General features: G+C 37.7%; 1 protein-coding gene across 2 annotated transcripts in view; it reads right to left on the minus strand.

Annotated features, from left to right (window-relative positions):
* Nucleotides 1–21,401, minus strand: part of prkd1 (protein kinase D1) — a gene marked incomplete at both ends in the record, with an annotated part of 40,165 nt that overhangs the window by 8,685 nt on the left and 10,079 nt on the right. The window contains 14 exons of one of the 2 annotated variants that reach the window (XM_079174361.1): nucleotides 405–511; nucleotides 850–922; nucleotides 3,433–3,485; nucleotides 5,708–5,819; nucleotides 6,583–6,750; nucleotides 7,512–7,589; nucleotides 8,924–9,047; nucleotides 9,133–9,325; nucleotides 9,550–9,627; nucleotides 10,404–10,614; nucleotides 10,958–10,981; nucleotides 11,757–11,926; nucleotides 12,046–12,177; nucleotides 20,279–20,417. In XM_079174361.1, coding sequence (XP_079030487.1) covers nucleotides 405–511; nucleotides 850–922; nucleotides 3,433–3,485; nucleotides 5,708–5,819; nucleotides 6,583–6,750; nucleotides 7,512–7,589; nucleotides 8,924–9,047; nucleotides 9,133–9,325; nucleotides 9,550–9,627; nucleotides 10,404–10,614; nucleotides 10,958–10,981; nucleotides 11,757–11,926; nucleotides 12,046–12,177; nucleotides 20,279–20,417 — 1,662 coding nt within the window. The remainder of the gene's footprint in view (nucleotides 1–404; nucleotides 512–849; nucleotides 923–3,432; nucleotides 3,486–5,707; nucleotides 5,820–6,582; nucleotides 6,751–7,511; nucleotides 7,590–8,923; nucleotides 9,048–9,132; nucleotides 9,326–9,549; nucleotides 9,628–10,403; nucleotides 10,615–10,957; nucleotides 10,982–11,756; nucleotides 11,927–12,045; nucleotides 12,178–20,278; nucleotides 20,418–21,401) is intronic. The other variant, XM_079174362.1, reaches the window with a different exon arrangement.

A 21,401-nucleotide genomic window follows, 5' to 3' on the forward strand; every position in this document is an offset into this window, starting at 1 on the left:
GATGACTCATGATAGTTGTAACAGCTTTAAATCATATATCTGGATATCTGAATAAAATAATAATCAAATTTGAAGTAAATTTTAGAAAGCCAACGTCTCTCCAGTAGATTAGAGCAGACAGCGTTTTGTGAGCAGGTGTGTGTGTGTGTGTGTGTGTGTGTGTGTGTGTGCAGGTGTGTGTGTGTGTGTGTGTGTGTGTGTGTGTGTGTGTGTGTGTTTGCAGCAGCAGCTTCTGCAGGTTGAGCAGCGCTGGAATATTACAGGATGTCACACCCCTACGGTGTTGCCACGGTAATGAAGTCGTTCACGGCAGGAAGTCTCACTCACAGCCAACAGGCTCTGCTGTGAGTGTGTGAGTGTGTGTGTGTGTGTGTGTGTGTGTGTGTGTGTGTGTGTGTGTGTACCTGCAGGATGGCCACCTCGTTGCGCAGCTGACTCTCCTGTTTGGTGGGGAAGCGGAGTTTGTCGATGATCTTGATGGCGACGTCTCGGCCGGACTTTCTGTGTTTACCTGCATGAAAACACACAAAAATCAATTATTATTATTGTTAAATATCATTATTATTATTTATCGTCTTTTATTCACTCAGTGAAGGTTTATTTGGACGGTTTGATTTGAGTCGAACTGCTGCGTCTCTAGAAACAAGCATTGATTCATTCAAGAGTTTAAATTTAAATATTAGAATTGAAATTTAAAATATAAAAATAAACTATATTATTCTCCAAATATTAAGAATTTTAGTGTCAAAATATCCTAACATCTTAAACTTTATGACTTTTTATCAAAATACTTTATTGTTTAAATCTTTTATCTTACTGCAGGTTTAAATGTTATTTTGTACGTTTTACCTCCGTAGACGATGCCGAACTGTCCTGAACCAAGAACCTCGTCTGGAAAGATCTGATACACCGAGTTGATGTCCTGGAAAACAGAAGAAGTTCACATCAATCACTCCCAATGAAGCTCTAGCGTAAATTCAGTCAGTTTCCATGTTTTTATTAATATAATGTCGTATAAATGAGTGTGTGAGTGATGTGTGAACCTTCAGCACACAGAGAGGAGTGAACGTGTAGAGTTTGGTGTGTGTAAGAGCTGCTGAAGGAGATTTATCATCAGAGTCTGAGAACAAACTCATTGAGAGAAAACGTCCTTTAAAGAGACGTTTAGTTCATTACAGACATTCAGAGACTCTACAGGTGAAGAGTTAACACATGAACTCATAGATTCACCATGAAGCTTCACCACTTCATCACTCACACTAAGAGGAGTTACTGTGTTACACGTTTACTGTAATGTTATGTTTAAATATGCAGATGAGTCATTATGTGACGGTGACTTTGGGTGAATTTAGTAGAAATCTACAAACACAAACAGACAAAGTATAAAATAAATGTTTTCTTTCAACGAGTCTGAAAGAAAACGAGTTATGGAAGAAAAATAGGCCAAAATCTGAAAATGGATTAGTGCATGACAAACTATATCGTTGCCTGTAAAGTAACAAAAGTAAAGTTATCAAGCAGAACAATAATATTTCATCTGATGGATTAATGGACGATAACTTTCATATTGTAGCCGGTGCGTATTTACTGCTTTGTATGTTTTCATGTAAGATTAATAAAGCAGAAGAAATGCAAACCCTCAAACAGTACTTGAGTAAATGTACTTAGTTACTTTCCATCAGTGGAGCCGAGCTTTTTAAAAGTTGTAAAAGCTGTGAAGTTTCCTGTGAGAGCTGCTCCAGCTGGAGAGGAGGAACTCGCATCAATTCATCACCTGGTGGAGTTCAGAGGAACCCACTGAGAGTAACTACAGGTGGAGTTCAGAGGAACCCACTGAGAGTAACTACAGGTGGAGTTCAGAGGAACCCACTGAGAGTAACTACTGGTGGAGTTCAGAGGAACCCACTGAGAGTAACTACAGGTGGAGTTCAGAGGAACCCACTGAGAGTAACTACTGGTGGAGTTCAGAGGAACCCACTGAGAGTAACTACTGGTGGAGTTCAGAGGAACCCACTGAGAGTAACTACAGGTGGAGTTCAGAGGAACCCACTGAGAGTAACTACTGGTGGAGTTCAGAGGAACCCACTGAGAGTAACTACTGGTGGAGTTCAGAGGAACCCACTGAGAGTAACTACAGGTGGAGTTGTTCAGAGGAACCCACTGAGTGTAACTACCCGGCGTCACTGATCTGCCACAGCTTTGACACCAAAACTGCAAAATATTTTCTCCTTGTCTGCAATCACGTCTCCCTTTTCTCCCCCGTCAGCTGACAGCTTAATATCACACCTCGAGCAAAGAGGACAGAAATACAATATTATACCCCCCCCCCTTTCCCCGAAGCCTCACTGCCTAATTACCATCCGCCGTCGCCATGGAAACCGTTTGGCTGAGTGAGTAATCACAGTAATCTCCATTTGAAGGTGCTCGAAGACGCGCTCACCTTGGAGACGGACGGGAATAAAAAGGTGAGGCGCTATTTTCTGCATGGAAATTGGGACTCCGTGTTCTCTGCGGTTACATTTGCATGAATAGAGTTTGCAGACATTTTTCAGCCTTGTGTGAAAAAAAAATAAATCTTTATGATATTAATGCACAGGAGCGTTTGATGCTCAACTCGGTGACACGTCCTCCGAGTCTTCAAATGTAAATGAATGAAGAGGAATCGGAGGATGTAAACAGGATGTAGTTGGTAGTTGGAGGAAGACGGAGACCTTCATCTTGCATCTGAAGCTCATAACAGAAAGTTAATGAACCGAAAACCTGAAGCTAAGAAACAAAACGTGTTGTTTTTGTCACTCCTCTGTTCACTAAAGCCCGACTGAGACATCGGCCGATATCATTGTGTGACTTTCATATTATAGAACACTTCAATTGATATTTATTTCTTCTCAGGTGTCTAAAATACGTTTTGCTGCTTTCTTCACTTCCAGAGATCCAAACTATCCCTGTAAGTAAACATGTGAGCTATTCTTACTCATACTTTTACTTTACTAAATTTCAAAAAGAAATATTGGACATTTTTCAAGAGCGATAGTTCATTTTTAATTGAGATATTACATATAAAACATATCATTGTAAAGCCTTATTATTGTTTAAAGTACCAAAAGTATATGAAGTGGTTAGTATTGATAAATTACCACTTACATATTAATACATCAATAATAATGATCCAATATTTAATAGTATATCACTGAAAGTAGCCATTCTGTACTTTTACCTTTTGATACTTTCAGTATATTTTGCTGCTAAGTTTTGTACTTTTACTGAAGTAACATTTTGAATGCAGGACTGTTTTAGGGTACTGCCTCTGCCTCTGTAGGAAGGTATGTGCTGAATGATGATGTCCATGATGTATACCTGCGTATAAACACCAGTACATCTTTGTGTGGTGTGTGTGTGTGTGTGTGTGTGTGTGTGTGTGTGTTTTCTCACCACATTCTCCTGGATCTGGCAGTTGGAGACAGAAATACTGATGGAAATTTCCTCTGTTGATGAGACACAAACACAATCAGAGTTAAAACTGAAGAGAAACAATCAGCATCTTTAAGGGAAATAATAAAAACACGAATAATCGTTGATGTTAATAACTCTAAAAGACACAAATGTTATTTAAAACCTTCTGTTATTTAGCTGTGCACTTTCTCTAAGAAGTATATCTACTGAATAATAGATGTTCTAGATCTGAAGCCTGTAGCCTTCCGGCGGTTGAGACACAGTATTATTTCAGCGTATTTTCCTCACAGGTGAACACACAGAGTGTGAGAAGGCACTGAGACCAACAGTGAAGTGTTAGTCATGATCGGTTTGACGTCAGAGGAGGTCTGAAATATCTCTGATGGGTTTTTGTGTGGGTGTCGACGGCCCTGAGGGGATCTGAGAGTCTGCGGGAGAATTCACCGTGAACATTAATACCTGAGCTGCAAATGTGTCCTTCCACAGGCGGGATAATAATGCTATAATAACATCCACATTTTGTCCAATTTTATACGGATTCTCTGAACGTCAGAACGTCCTGTGTTCTTATTAAAGTGAGGAAGAAGATAAACTGGTGACTCTAACCTCTTAACATGCAGCATTCCCGTAAACAGATTAAATGCTGGAAGAATCAGGTTATTCCACAATGTCAGTAATGTCAGTATCATGATGCACATCCATTGAATAAAATACATATTTAAAATGTATCATTCATCACACATTTCCCAAAATTCAACCTGACATATTGTTGCACATTCAAAATAAATTAGATTTAGTTATGAAACTTCCTGGCCAGCTTTTAGGACACAGTTAAGGATTTATCCAATTTCATCTTGAACCTTAGCAAGAGGCTTCGCTGGTTGTACATATCTACTTATTCTAGATTTGTATTTTCTGCTATTTTTGTTTGTGTTCTGTTTTTGTTTCTGTGTTTATCGTTTGCTTGTTCTGGTTTTGATGAGTAATAATGTCATTGTTTTATTTGTTTTAATAGGAAAGGCTTCCTTCATGTCCACTGTTAAAAAAAGTAATACTTTTTATTTAATTGGATGTATTTTGTACATCTTTAATGCATTTGTTTTGTCACGTCTTACTCATAAATATAGCATTGAATTCATAGTAAATTTATTGATTGTGATTATTGGTACATTTTACATACATGAATGCAAAAATAACAAAAGTTACAATTTCACTGGAATATATTAGTCTCAAACTTATAAACACTAAAAATGTAGTTTCTATTACATGATACATCTACAACATATATTTTTACTGTTTTTCATCCCAATAATTAAAATAATATAAAATGAATTAATTCAATGTTTTGATTTCTATGAATTCATTTTTTGTACCATTATGTTGAGTACATGTCTGCAATCTTTTTATTTTTGAATTATTTAAAAAAAGACATAAGCATGTACTGGTTACATAGTTTCAGTTTTTGAAACTCACACTAACATTGAAAATCATACAGATTATAGTCTCATTGTTTAAGTCTTATTATTACTCTCTTTCTGTATTTCTTATTTTATCTATTTGTTAGATCATTTTTTATTTTATTAATTTGTTAAATTTGTTATGGTGATAGGCATCTCAGAATTTCACCATATGTTGTGCTGGGACAATAAAACTTGATTTGATTTGAAAATGTGGATCTTTAGAACAATTTTAAATAAAGTTCTGTGATTATGAACAAAGTTTGCCTGCACAAGTTTTTACTGACTGAGGCTGAAAGTTGGTTGACAAACAGAAATAGGAAATTGTTGTCCTTAATGTTCTATAGTATAAAAAGACACAGGAACATGTCCCAAACAGCATGTACAGTTTTTAAGGCAGTAAATGGGTCTGAGCTCTTTAGAACCATCAGCTATATAGAGCTGGGTGTCGTCTGCATAGTGATTAACATTAACATCATTCTCACCAATGATGACCCCTCATTGAACCATACAAAGACGTACAAAAGTAGTGGATCCAGAATTGAGCCTTGTGGCACTCCATAGACATGTTCATTCTTATTTTGACTGAAATGACAAGTTTTGAATTGAGACAATAAAGTTGTGTGACACATGGACCAAAACTAGTTGAAGATTCAGCCTCAGACCCCGACTCATTTCTGACCTATCGAAATGAAGTGGGATCAACACAGCAGGTCAAGGCAAGTTTCAAATAACCAAGTTTAAAGACAAATCCTTCTAATAATACCAGCATGGGTACAGGTTTCAAACTGTCTTACTGTGTCCACTGCGGTGAGAGCTGTGGGAAATTCCTGTAGAGACGGCCGGCATCAGAGCGTGCTGGATAGCCATCTCCCACATACGAGCCACATCCTGTCCAACTCCGCTGACCTGAAAGCAGCCAATAAAAACCATCAGTATAAAGTATTAGTCATGTAAAAAAGTACATTTACTCAAGTACTTTGCATCGGTACAATTTTGAGATATTTGTACTATACTAATTTTCATTTTTTGCTAGTTACGCAACATCTCAGAGGTAAATGTTGTGCGTTTTATTCTACTACGTTTATCTGGCAGTTGTAGTTACTAGTTACCTTTCAGATTAAGATTTTACATAAAAAATATATGTATATATATTTAGCCAAGAAAATACAATTTGTTAAATTGGTCGGTGTAGTCCAGACCGTTGTAATATCTCAGATATCTATGGGTTATTGATGAGACTTTAACTCTCCAAATTTACCAGATGGTTTGATTTAAATTTTAAAAAAGATCAATTTATCCAATAAATCACAAAAAATACAATATGAAATAATTAAGAGGTGTGTGTTTCAGGACTTGAGAACTTTTTTATTTCTTTCCTTTACCAATAATAATCTCACGAGCCATCAGATTTATTCTGGGACCCTTTGGAGGGGCATGACCCCTAGGTTGGGAACCACTGGATTAAACTACACAAATTCACCTTTTTTTTTTGAGGTTTTAAGTACATATTGATTATAGTACCTCTGTACTTTTACTGAGTTTTACTCATAATGGAATGCTAATGTATGCTTTTGGTACTTTTACTTGAGTAAAATATCTAAATAGATCTAAACTACTGGACACATTAAAGCTTTACTACAGAAAAATAAGCCGAGCGTCATATATTCACCAGAATGCTGCTGCTGCTCACGGAGGACTCAGCTCTCTGCAGGTGTTCTCCGATGTAGTAAACCAGCGACGCGGTGGCGATCTCAAAGCAGTGAGGATTGGCTCCATCGGGAAGCAGAGACAAAGTCTGAGCCGGTTCCAGACATAAGATCTCCGACAGAGGGATTTCCTGCAGAGAGAAGAGGGACAGAGCATGAAGAAACAAGGTTGATCATTGCACTCTTTACTCAAACTTGTTACCGGTGCATTTGTGTATCACTACAGTGTGTGTCTAGCTTCAAAAGTACTATGCTGTACCCCGAAATACATCCCTGCAAACACAAAAGCATCACAGTAAAGTGTCTGATGCTTTTAACAAAAGGACATGATCCTTCACTAGCTTCCCACCTGCCAGCACTTACAAATATCAGTTCTGCTCTTTAATGGATCCTCATCCTCACAAACTCATCTTGTGTAAAAGTGAAGTAAATTGTTTTGAAAATACCAACAAGAGAGCTTAAATCTAACTTCAACCATAATCAGAATCAGCTTTATTGACCGAGTGTGTGAACACATGTAAGGAATATGACTCAATGACATTTTGTCAGCGGCACTGTGTCATATTTTTTTGGTGAAGCCAAAATCAGGACTCTGAAAATATTTCCCTCATTTCCTAGATAAACCAGTTTGAGGACAGACTCAACGAAGATGTGAGAGGAATTGTGCATTGATTGAACTAAAAGGATGCTGGGAGTTTAGTTATAGACATCTGCTCAACAAACAGTTTAAACAGAAAGCATAAAGATACTGATGCCTTAAGAGAAAGATAAACAGGAAAAGGAGGACAATTTAAAATACGATTAAAACTCCAAAAACACCAGAATTGTGCTTTAATTAACATACTTTCATGTAAATCAGTGGTGAGGGATGCAGTGACTGAGCTCTTCTTACCTTGTAGTATTTACTTCCTGTGTCATTCTGAAACAGCGTGATGCATTTACTGTCCAGCCGCCAGTAATGTCTCTTCCTCTGAAACATAGAGAGGAAGAGGAGGAAGAAGAAATGAGAAGTCAGATGAGACAGCAGGCGAGGAGAGAGACGGAGAGGGTGAGAGGAAAAAGAGAGAAAAGGATGTCCAGAGGAAAGTGAACAGAGAGAAAGGGAAGAGACACGCTGACGTCATTTAACAGAATCACAAAAAACTTGTTTCAACTTTCATACAGAGCTGAAAGATGCAGAGCAGCAACACCTCATCTGACTGAAAACAATATATATTTTATTACACTGTTGTTTAAAAAAAACCTCCCATGAACTTGTGTCTCAGTTTTGGAGAGACGTCTGGGAAGAAGTCTGCAAAAATCTAAATATTACTTTACTGTTTAATATTCTTATCATATTTCTGTCTAGTGTTGTTTCTAAATAATTTATCCTGTTCATATTAAGACTGTGCATCATTTTCATTTCACAGAGGTTATCAGCATGTTTATGTTTATTTATAACAAAAGATCTCGTCCTGTTTGACGTGACAACAAAAACCAATAAGATAAATACATAAAATTAGTGGAGGGCAGATTGTGAACACAATTATGTTTACAGACAATATAATCACCTATATTTATGCTCAATATTTAAACTGAATAATACGTATGATGTTTAAAGTATTTAATTAAATCCTCAACAGCCAATCAAACAGTGTGAGCAGCAGTTCAGTTCTAGTAGTGAAATATCTGCAGTGATGTCAGTGAACACAGATGAACTCAGTCCAGGACACTCTGTCCTGGCCCCTCATGGATGAACAGTTTGGGGCCTCCACGACTCGTCACACTGAACACTCAGGACTCCCTCCCTACTTGTCATTTTTCATGCGTTTTTCCAGCAACACGTGTCGATTTCAACTCGTTACATGAATACAGTCCTTTCAAAATTAGTTACGTTTAGTCATCAAAACTACTTAGATAAGTTTAGGAAAAGATTTAGGTTTGGGTTAAAATAACCATGGAAGTGCTGTTACTGAAGTACGTAAATTCTATGACAAATAAATCAACGTTCCCTTCAGACCCGCCGGATCTAAACTGTCACTCACTTTGAAAGCTTTTTTAAAACTAAATTGTTTGTCAAATTTGCACCACAATCTGCTCATAAATACTTTCCATACAACAACTTTGCCAGTTAATTATTGTTGTTATTTTGCATTTTCTTGCTGTTTATTCATGGTTCACTCTTCGTAAACTGGCACACAATAATGACTGTTATTTCAATTGTTTTTAGTTAAAGACATCTAGTTTAAAAAAATGTTCTTGAATTAATAATTCAAGTCATGGATACACTAAATTATTAAGACAGGTAGACGTATAAACACGGACCAGAGTGTCCTTGCTGGTGCAGTGGACCATCCAGCCCTCCTTCATCACGTTGCTCGTCTTCCTCTTTGTGTGTTTGACGGACTGAACGACTCGCATGAGAGGGATGTTGTTACTGGTGGATGGGCTGCAGGGGACGGGACAAAAGTCAATCTCACACATAAATGTGTGTGTTTCTGTGTGTGTGTATATGTGTGTGTGTGTTTCTGTACCTGATGGCCCGGTTGGACTCGTCCAGGTCGGGGTCGTGCAGGTCGCAGAGGTCGCTTGGCCCCGCCTCCAGCATGAGACCCCCCTCTGATGTCAGAGCTTCGTCCATGTCGTCGCCACCTTGATCGACATCTTGGTCGTCAAGGCAACCCTCCACCATGATGACGTCTGACTCTGCCCCCGGGCTCAGGAGCTCTACGAAACAAACACACACACCTGGATGTGTAGTTTCATGTTTCTACCGTTGTGAGGACCGGATGTTGTAGACCATCAAAGTGAGGAATGAAGACTTGGTCGTAGCATTAAGGTTTGTTTATGTAGTTATGCTGTAGTTCTTCATATATAAAGTATCGCTACCATTAGGTGTGTGTGTGTGTGTGTGTGTGTGTGTGTGTGTGTGTGCGTCTGTTGAAACTTGCCTCCATTTTTGGAAACTTCTCCCAGGCAGTTGTTTGGCACTTTGGGAGCACATCGTTTATGACAGTTAAATTTACAATCTGAGGGAGAAACAAGGAAGGAGAGCAGCCATTAGGTCCCAGAAGTTTACATTCCGACATTTGTTGGACAAAATGCCATTTATTCAGTAAGACGGAAATAATGCAATGTTTTTAAACCAACAGGAAACATTTGCAGTGGAAGGACGAACATGCAATTTAAATATTATTTTTGATTTTGATTTATTTTGAAAGAACATTAAGCATGTATTGACATACCATCCTGACTCGTTGAAAACTAACAATCTCCGATGCCAAGGGGCACTGACTAAGTATTTGACGAGTTGCTTAACATCTAGCAGTCAGATATCCATGATATTCCCTGTTCCCATTCCTGCTCCCCAGAGGAAACACTTTTTTAGCTCCACCACTGCTGAGACAAAGACATAGCAGGCTATGTCTATGTATACAAGAAGTGGACGTAGTCGTCGTTACGTCACCACTTTTGAAGCCTTGAGTTTGGCATTTAGCCGTCACCATCTTGGATTGCAGCCAACGCCGTCTTAGATTTTGGCTACCAGTGAAAAGGAAGTGACCAAATTTGGACTGAGGAGGAGTAACGTAGAGACGCCGTATACGTCTCTGGTAGAGACCTGTCAATCACCGTGTAGCCCCGCCCTAAAGCATCCCCTGGATGTTGTTGCCTGGATGAAGATAAATTATCAGGATGGTGTTTCTTCTGTCAAAATACTTTTATATTGCAACTGTTACGCTCACTGCAGCGTTTACCTGACATGGGATTATTTAAACAAATGTATAAAAGTTTTAAAGATACTCACCTTTACACTGCAGGCCCTGTCTGAAGAGGCCTTTCAGCAGCTTCTTGCAGTGCTGGCAGACGGTGGGTCGGGTATACGAGTGGATCAGGAAGGTGTGAGGAACTTTGACCTTTGACAGAAAGATCTTGTCGAGTTCGATGGGACGGCCAATGTACGACTGGGAGCTGGAGCGCCGCTCTCGACCGGGGAAGTAATCTAATTGGTTCTTCTGCTGGAGACAAAGATCAGGAGACCAGTGTGGATGAACGGCTTTGTGGGACATGTTCAACCAAAAAAAAAATATTGACAGGAGTGGCCTTTAAACCCACAGGTGTCCTCGAACCAAAGGTTTAAATCGAAAATCTGTGTTATTTCTTTAGTTATGAGTTTAACTGTGTTGCTGACCTTCCAAAATGAGTGTCAGGACTTTGATGCATGTTTGTACTGAAAACAGTATAATCAAATAGAGAGATGGGCGATGCAATTACTTTGAACATTATTGGAGAGAATAAATATCAGATTTAAAGTACCGTTCCTCAGGGATTATTATTCTGGGTAAAAGTGGTGAAACTTACCTCCATGCTGGGACTGACCGGAGACTGGACAATCAAAGAGAACAAAAGAAAGATATTTAGAATGGGGTAACACACAGACAGCTGATTTCAGCATCTCAAAGCTAGAATTGTTGTTCTTTAACAAAGGATTTTAAGATTCACTTTTTTAGTTATTTGTTTCACCCATCTGACTGCAAGTCAAACATCATTGAGCCACATCTGGCAGTGATATGAGAAGCAGAACTGACTCCTGATTGGTCCTCTGCCAGAACACAACGAAGTCTGTAGTAAGAAAGTCTGTAGACATCTGTGTGATTCATATCCCTTTCAAAATACCCAAAACACAAAAGTTGGCCAGTTAGCCCTCATTTTTAAAGTGAAACACACAGTTTGAAAATACAAAGACGAAAACGTGAATCTCACTCTTTTGTTCCTCTATAGTAAGCATCCAAACAGATGTAGGTCAGAAAAAAGCAAGTCTGATTGAGCATGAACATATTTACTGGCCAGATCGATCTATAATATGAGGGCTCAACCCTGAAATACAAAAACGATGCTGTTTTCTATACTCTGCATGGTAGTTGGACTTTAGCCTGGAATCTGTTAGCTTTAGCCTCCATCTTGTAGCATGCATCAATCATCACCACCGACAAATGCACCATCAAGTACATAATTAAGAACTTGTTCGCTTGGACTAGAGACTCAGACTGCTGGCTACTTGTATCAGGTGTTGGTTCTTGGACTTATAAACAAGACGAGTCTTTCAAAACTAAAGAAATAAATCATAGAGACATGTTCAGGATGTATATAATCCACTGACCAGTAAAGCATCGTCGGTGTAGAAGGGGGGTGAGGGCTCAGCAGAGAGGGGGCGACCCAGGTTTCCCAGCCCCCCCGTTAGGGAGACATTGGACGAGCGACGCCGCCTCACTCCGCTGCAGTTGTTGGGGATCTTAAAGGCACAACGCTTGTGATAGTTCAGACCACAGCCTGATCAGAAACAGAAACCGCAGATTCATTTGTCGATACATAAATGAACAAAAATGTGAGAACAGAGTTTTTTAAAATCTTTTTTAGAGCCTCATGAGCTTCATCAGTAGGTTTTGTACCTTCACATTTGAGTCCCTGACGAACGAGTCCCCACAGCATCTCTCCACAGTGGTCGCAGAAGGCCGGAGCCCGGTACGAGTGGACAAACAGACAGTGTGGACGGATCTGGAAGTCCTCCACTGTGGCTGAAGCTGCAAAAAAAGATGTTTGGATACAAATCATTTCAACAACCAGTGAGCCAGCTCTTTCTGTCAGGAAAGAAGACTCTGAATGAACCAAGCAATCATTTCTCTAATCAGTTTGGCTAAATATTTAAAACAGATTGAAAGTCTTGAAAATTTTAAATGCTTTTGAAATGGATTTATACAATAAAGTTGAGGCATTTAAAGGAGTTTTACATATGAGAAGAAGTTGAAGTGGCAGTTAAAAGTGGAAGTGCTGAATTAATTTAGAGTTTTATTTGAGATGTTAGCACCGAAAGGAGTTGAAGAGAAGGTTTTAAGACAACATGAAGTGTCACTTGAAATGTTAATTTGTGTTAATGTTAATTTGAAATGTTAACTTCAACTCCATTAATGGAGTTGAAGTATGAACTGAAAAGAAAGTTTCAACTGTCAGTTGAAGTGTTAACATGACGCGTAGGCACTGAAATGATTTGAAATGTTAGTTGATATGTAACAGGTGAAAGGAGTTGAAGTGGGAATTAAGGTAAAGTTATGACAGGATAGGACGTGTCAGTGTGAACACTGAAAGGATTCAAAACATCAGTTAAAATGTACAAACTGAGAGATGGTGTCCAGATGTGTAAGCATTAAAAGGAGTTGAAGGGTCAGCTGAAGTAAAATGTATAAATGCCCAAATTTGTTTGCAGTATATGTGGCGACGGTGGCTAAGTGGAGAGCAGGGCCGTCCTTCGATCAGAAGATTGGTGGTTCCGCTAGTCGCATGTTGATGTGTCCTTGAGCAAGACACTTAACCCCAAAATTGCTCCCGATAGATAGAATCTGAATTGTAAGTCGCTTTGGATAAAAGCTTAAATGACTGTAATGTAATGTAATAATACACATTGTTATGTACTCAGGTCTTATAAATCTCAGTCTTAATGGCACTTACTTATATGAGCTGAGGTTATATAAGTGTTATTCTACTAGTCAATTAATTAATCAATCAACAGTTTATCAGAAACATCGGGGACGGTGAACCGCTTTCGCACATTTTTTTTCAGTTTTGAGATTCAGTTGCGAACACATACTGAAATCAATATTCCATAAAAATGTATTTTTGCCAACATTAAAAACAAAGCGAACCAAAAGTGAACAGCAGAACAACGGTGCAGTAATGTTCAGTTCCAAGTAGAATGAATAATATAATGTATTATAATAAAACGAGTTTTCTTTTCCACATTTTCTACATTTTTTAAATCATCTGGAAGTCGAGCAGCTGCTGATCTGGTCCGACTGGGCCGGCGGCCATAACAGCCATCTGAGCCCAAACATCCTCCAGCTGTTTTCACAAAAGCTCAGTGGGGGGGCACTCCGGCAGCAACCAGAACTCCCGCTGACGAACCCACAACACCAGAGAGGGAATCGACCGGCCGGCCTGAGCGGTTACACAGTAAATGCCGATATCTCAATTTTACAGAAAAAAGTTTACACGTTTTCACCAAGTTAAACAAGAAATGAAGACGAACCAAAGACAAATAATGGAGTCACATTTAGGTTTTAATGAAGGAGAAAACATCTGGTTTAAAGAATACACTGGTTTAATGAGCTATACAGCAGTTTGGGATAAATACTTTCCTGATTCATGAACATCTGCTCTTTTTTTCTGAGTAGAAAATTGCGACTTGGTGACAGATGACAGTTTATCATAATTTAAGTTTGTGATGGGTTTTTACATGAAAAATGCAGCATTGTGTTATTATTTTTGTGAAACAAAGCTCGTCAGCTGGGCATTGTTTGAATTTTCATATATTAGTTTTTGAGATACTTTAGTTTCTGCATTGTTAAATTATTTTATTTTGTTAACTTTCTGTTTTGTTTTTTTCTAAAATCCGCGAAGAAATTTGGAAAGAAAATCCAAATTTGCCAAATATTAAATGTTATTTCAAGGCCCATTGTGCACCTGTATAGGTGTCTTAACTTATTGTCCTTGATTAGACCTCTTCTGTGGGGGACGGGGTGTTTCATTAACATTTCCCATCACACTCTTGTAAGCTTTGCAGCACCTGTTAGGGAACAAACACTTTCTGAGGTCTAATCAGTGAGGATAAGTGAGAACACTTGTGTGGGTGAGCAGGGCCTTGGAACACAAGCAGAAGCAAAAGAACTAATGCTGCGTTCAAGTCAGGTTCAGAGGTGGGAGTTTGTTTGCTAAAATCGAGGAAACATGCATGTAACAAATGAGACGTACTTGACTCGGAGCGTCATTTAAAAGCGGCGTCAATTAAATATGGGGTGTGTCACAGCTGACCAGCTCAGATTGTTTGTCAGATGACTTTATATATTTTATTGTGAAGCACTGCACGTTTGTACGAAAAGTACTACACAAATAGAGAATGACAGATATTATATATGACTGATTATTAACATTACATTTTAGTCTTGTTTCCTGTGAAACCAGAAGATTATTTAGAAAAGATTGTGTTCATGTAACGAGCAGAAATTGACTCGTGTAGCTTGACTTTTGTAGACGAACGCAGAAAAAACGAGGAGTAACTTTTTCGTAAGACGTCATTGCAAACCGTTACATGAGGATATGTTGAACAGTGAGGCTCATTGGTGTGTTTCAATGGAGATATCAGGCTGTGAAACACACTATACTTGGTTGGTGGCTGGTTTGAGTCTGAAAAATGTTGAAAATATGTTGAGTTTCTTTAACTAGCCGGAGACAGAGAGAGAGAGAGCGAGATGAGGGGAGGGAGATAAACAGAACGGAGACAAAGAGTAATGAATGGGTTGTTAGCGGGTATTTTGTAAATGTTTTGGAGGTATGAGAGGCTCTCAGCGGGCGCAGATGGACCCACTGTTTGTTTGGTTGGCCAGCGGGCTTGGCAAGGCATGATGGGTAGTTTGGGATATCATTTTTCTGTCTCTCTCCCTCTCTGCATGTATTTCTGAAATCTCTCTCGCCTTTCACACACACACACACACACACACTCGCCCTGTGCTGTAGTCCTCCAGTAGAATACAGCTCTGATTAGACATTCTGCTGCAGGAAATTACCTCCATTTATTCAAATTATTGTTTATGCCTTTTGTTTGGAGGGCCAACATACGTTTGGAAGTCTGAACAAGCTCCCAAACTGTTATTATATGCTTCAGAAAATGACTTGTGTGTGTGTGTGTGTGTGTGTGTGTGTGTGTGCGTGTGTGTGTGAGGGTTTCCTAGGTAGTCCTTGTCTGAATATAAATGCCTGTGTTTATGTGTGTGTGTGTGTGTTTTCTCTGTGATGGAATTAGATGCGTTAAGGAGCGTGGTGGCTTGTTAACCCACAACCACAAAACAAACACTGCGGGTGGAGAAACTGTAAAGCAGCAGCGGTGATGATAATAATAATAATAATAATAACAACATTTATGTTTTAGCTGTTCAGCTCAATAACTCTGTGAAACAGTAGAGTAAACTTTAACTATGAGGCATCAGTTTTTATAAATCAGTCAGAACTAAAAGAAAAGCAAAGTGAACGTCCTTTATTACCATTTTATCATCTATTAATGCTCACAAATCCTGGAATATTTTACTGTTATTTTTATTTTTTATGAACGAACAGATCTTCAACAGAACAGATTGTTAGCTAAGGACTCCCAAAACGACATAGGTGACTGCTGGAGAGTACATGTATGTATGATACGACCACGACCTCTTCACAGCACAAATGTGTAGTTTTAACAAATGTTAACACATTGCATAATTTAGGTTTCGGCAACAAAACTATTTGGTTAGATTTAGGTAAGAAAAAGGTTTGGGTTAAAATAAGGTAACGTAACTTACGTGGATCAACGTACCCTCATTCAAATCTTTTTTTAATTCTTTTTTAATTTGCCTTCAATTTAATTTTAGTGTTTGTCTTCATAACAAACTTTAATGAAAGCAATAAATCAAAGGGAAGGTACAGTGAAGCGGTGAAATCCCATCATCCTCGGGGTTCTTAGTGGATTGTAAACAACTTCAATGTTAGCTGATTAAAAGAAAACTGGAGGAAACAACACAGTTTATTAACTAGCTCTCTGCTTAAAATCACAGCCAATAAAAACCTGTCTGGATGAGTGTTTGGGGAATTATCAGGATGTTTTTTTTGTGACCAATCAGCTCTTTTGGCTGGAGCTCCTTGTTACACCGTACAAAGTCAATTTCCTGTTTGTTTCCTCCACACTTCGAGCTGTCGCCGGGACTGACGAGAGAGCTGTTAACAAAAGTGTTTTTTACTGAGTGTCAGAGGAGGAAGAGGGAGAAGGTAAGGTAAAGGAGGAGGAGGGGGAGGAAGAGGGAAATAATCCGGAGGTATTCAGTACTCCTTTTAGTGTTTCAAACTCAGTGCTGTACATTAACTAATACTTTTGCCACTTCATAATCTTTCAGTAATTGAGTTTCAACTGCCACTTCAACTCCTTTTAGTGTTTAAATTTGATCTGCAACTTGTCAATGGAGTCTTCTGGCTTTAAAGAGAGAGCTATAGGCAGCTGTGGATGGATGCAGCAGAATAATATTTTAGAAACTTAAAAAAAAGTCTGTATTACTGTATTATTAGTGTACGATATATTTAGAATATTTTCACCCACTTTTATTATGCTGTCAAACAGCCCTTTCTGACGGAAAGTAATAAAACCTTATACCGCTCTAATCAAAGTCACAAGACTCCATTAACGAAAACCGTACTTTGAAATGCTGTATATATTACAAAAGTTGTATATTTATATATAATATATAATATTTAGGAACGTCATCATGCATAAAGCTACAAAGTCAAGTGGGAAAATGTTTTTAGAAAGGAAAATAACATTTTGACTGAAACGTATTGTATTTGGACCAAAATTTTAATGTTTAGATTTTAAAACATGAAGAACACTGTAAAACTATGACATAAAAATCTAAAAAATAATATTAACAATAATAATGGAGCCATCCTTTAAATATTTGTATTAACTTGATCATCGTCTTTTAGTGCTTTAAATTTCTTCCAGTTTTTTATCTCTATAAAATTAAATGTTTTGAGAAACATGCTTTGTTATAATATGAACAATGGGATCAAATTGAAACAAAACCAAAGTTGTAATAAACCTATCCGTTAAATAGAGAAACAGACACCTTGAAATACAAAAATGTAAACACATTCATTAAAATAAACAGCAAATGCAAATGTACACACACACGCACACACACACACACACACACACACACACACACACACACACACACACACACACACACACACACACACACACACACACACACACACACACACACACACACACACTGTACTGGGTGTTGACAGAGAAGCAGGAAATTGGGAAGCAGCAGCTGTCGGGCCGTTAGCGTAACGTAGCTTGAACACCTGAGTCCTGAGCTGGACGGCAGCCAGACAGACGAGTCTGGCAGACGGCAACAAACACAAGATGGAAAATCACTTTTATTCACATCTGGATTCTTTTAGTTATTTATCGTTCTGCCAAAAAAGTTTACCAAAATAGTTTTTACATGTCGACTGAACCAGTTAATGAGAGTCAATACCTGCAAGAGGTTTTCTTTGGTTTGGAAATACTTTTACCCAGAATCCTGTCTTGAGTCATTATTTTCACACATTGCACTTATTCTTAATATCACATTCTTTAATCAGTATTTCACGATTACATTTTTAACAGTTGTTACTGTAAATGTATATTTTATGTCTGATTCTTCACTTTTGCGGTATTTGTCCTTTTTCAACAAAATACCAGAGCAAATTTCTGTGAGTGAAAACGTGTTTAGTTTAAACGTGGTAGTTGTACTTCATTTGAGTATTTTCCCTTTTCTGCTACTTCTTCACTACATCTCAGAGGCAAATATTGTACTTTTTATGACGCTAAATTAATCTGAAAACTTTACTTTTCAGATTGAGATTAATGATACAAAATATTACAAACAAATAAAATGTATTAAATTAACACTGGGACACAGGTTAGGTTTAAAATGTTTTTGTTTGCTGTTGAAAAAAGGAAGAAAAAAAAGTCCCCCCGATTTTATTATCATGATACGATCTTATTGCAATTTTAAACATTTTGCAATATGCTAATTGCAACAACATAAATTGTGATTTATTACCTTCTTTCGGCTACAAATTACGTAGTTTGTGTTTTTCACTCAGTTCATCTCACTTTAATCATTTTGATTGCAGAACATTGGGTTCGTCAGTCGAGCAGACAGACTGACGACTTCCTGCTCATTGCAATTGATACCAAAATGTTTAATTTGTTTTTGCAATATCTGTAAACTTTTGTTGTGATCATTTTGGGGTCAGTGCTGGTGGCTGTGGAGCTAAGGATACTAGCTACTTTCACTGGAAAATAGTTGATAACACAGGGCTGTTTTTTTGGGGTTGGATAATGTTTAAAGGGACAGTTCAACCCCAAATAAAAAATACATGTTTGTCCTCTTACCTGTAGTGGTATTTATCAATCTAGATAGTTTTCGTGGGATTTTTGGAGGTATTGGCCGTCTTCTCTACAATATAATGGGACTAGATGTCACTCAGCTTGTGATGCTCAAAGCCCCCAAAAATACATTTGAAAAACTCACCAGCAATGTCTCTTTCCAGAAATGATGACCTGGTTACTCACGATGATTTTAATCCTTGTTGTGTAGTTTAATGTAGAAACTATGAAGTAAAAAGGTGTCTGAGTACTTCTTCCACCCGTTTAAGCTTCTGTGATTCAAATTGATTGTTCATTTTGGTCTTTTCGTGGGACTTGTTGACAATAACAAAATTACAGAATGTTGCTAAAATAGAAATAAATCTAGAGCGGACAGAAGGTTAAAGAGAAGAGAGTGATGAGGTTTGTGTTGACAAGTGTGTGAGTAAAAAGAAAAGTGAGCATCGACAGCGATGTAAGATGTCTTACTCTAATGAGGTGAAGTCTGACCCTCTGAAACACCTTTTATAGGATCTAATACTCGACTCTCTACAGCTCAGACCAACACAAACAAGACTTTGAATCCTATGCTACTGGGTATTTATTCACTTTATAGATATATTTTTTTGTTTTTAGGAAATGTTGGGCTTTTCCTTAATGCCATCAGTTGACATGTGAGTGATACTAAATATGTTTTAACACTTTATATTAAATATATATATATATATTTGCCTGTATGTCCACAGGTTTACAACACAGTAAATACCATATGTCACTTTACCTTCAAATACTTGTATTTACTGTTTTACAACCTGTTTATATCTCTGTAGGAATATACTTATTATTCCTCTATACACAAATTACTACGTTAACTTTGCAATTAGTAAATGACAACAAATATATATTTTATTTTATTTTTTATTTTAAATGTTATCCCTTTATTTTACTTCTACACTATTTTATGTCTTAGTTTTTCTTAGATTTATTTTATTTACTGACGGATTTTATTTTTATGCCTGAGGATCTTTTCACTGCAAACAATAGTGTTTCTGTAATTGTTGTGCATATGACAATATATAATTTGAATATCTGTATACATAATGTTATACTACTTCATAGGAGTCAAAATTCAATGTCTTGAAGCTCACATCCATCCAAAAACAGGTGAGATTTTAAAACACATATGAAGTCATTATCCAAACTAAGTTTTCAAATTGTTCCTCACTAAGACAAGTATAAGAGCACTGACACACACATACATTCCTACTTAACTAAAAGTGGACATTGACACTAGTGAGGACTTTTGTTCCTGGTAATTTAGAGAAGAAAAAAAATGAATAGAAAATATACTTTTACGTTCTTAAACGTTTATGTGCTGATATATGTTTATGTATAAACTTATTTTAGGCCAATCCATGGTTTTCCGAAGCCTAACTGAGTTTTTTTGTTTTTTTAAACTTAACTGCGCCCATTTTTAAGGTAACAAAGTCGCATAAAATGACACAGGGAATGTTCTTAAAATGATTTGCTATTTATATGCCTTCTTTTGATCAGGTTGAGGGTTCGGTTGTTTTGGTCCCCACCAGAGTACGATTACTACGTTCACAACTGCTCAAACAAACTCCAATAATGACCTGACATTGTAGCCCCTCCCATCTGTGATGTCACCATCCAGCCTCTCCTACCTGACAGCACGGCCTCCACCAGGTCGCCCTCCTGGATCTGGGATGCCGAGCGCAGCAGCTGCAGCACGTTGTCTGAAGTCTGGTCATGACGAAACAGCAGGATTTTCTCATACATCCCGTAGAAAACACACTCTGGAATCTGACGGAGAGACAGAGGAAAAAGATTTTCTACCAGCAGCCAGAAAAATATCGTGTCAGTTCTTCAACATCTACAGGTAGAGACAAAGATTCCTGCTGCAGCCTCAAAGACACATTTTTTTATTTAGGGGTAATAATGTCACATTTTTATTGTTCTTATGACAAGTGATTTCTGTTCTTTTTTTTAAACATGAAAAATGTTAATGACAATAAAGCAGATCTAAATTAAAGAGAGAAAGACAAGGAAAAAAAACAATGAGCTTTGATCTCCATCAGCAGATGAATAAATCATTCAAATTATCATCAGGACAGAATAAATTAATACACTAATGTAGTAAATTTAACAGAGAGTGAACTCTGTCAAACTGATCCACCGTGTTCATGTCATCAACTTCAGGTAATTAATTGAAAACTCATGACAGCGATGATCCAATCGAATTAATTAAATGATAGCCTGACAGTTTTATTCTATGATTTGGAAATTAATTATATTGACAGGATTTAATACAACTTAGAATTTGATATCTAGAATTTTATACTGCAAGTGGAGTTTTGATGCTTTTTTCTGCCATAAAAATTGTCAAAATTTGTATTATGTGTTAAAGCTGACAGCCACTGATCTCCATGACGGACGAAACATGAGGTGAAACTCACACCTAAGGTCATTATCTAAACTTCAACTGTTTGGTACAAATTGGTCCTCACAAAGACACAAGTATAAGAGTACACACACATTCCTACTTTACCAACAGTGGACCTACAAAATACTCCAACCAAGTGGGGACTTTTGTTCCTGCTCATTTAGAAAAAAAAACTAAAATACACTGAAAATGTACTTTAAAGGTATTTTCATAGAATATTACTACAACTGTGTGTTGTTTTTTAAGGAAACTGCCAAGAGGTCAAGATCCACTGTTGGATAAGAAGGTAAGTATGCAGACACACACACACACAGTGGAGTGAAACCACAGGAAGTTAAAGGTGC

This window comes from Pholis gunnellus (genome assembly GCF_910591455.1).
Source record: "Pholis gunnellus genome assembly, chromosome: 15".
NCBI classification, from domain to species: Eukaryota; Metazoa; Chordata; class Actinopteri; order Perciformes; family Pholidae; genus Pholis; species Pholis gunnellus.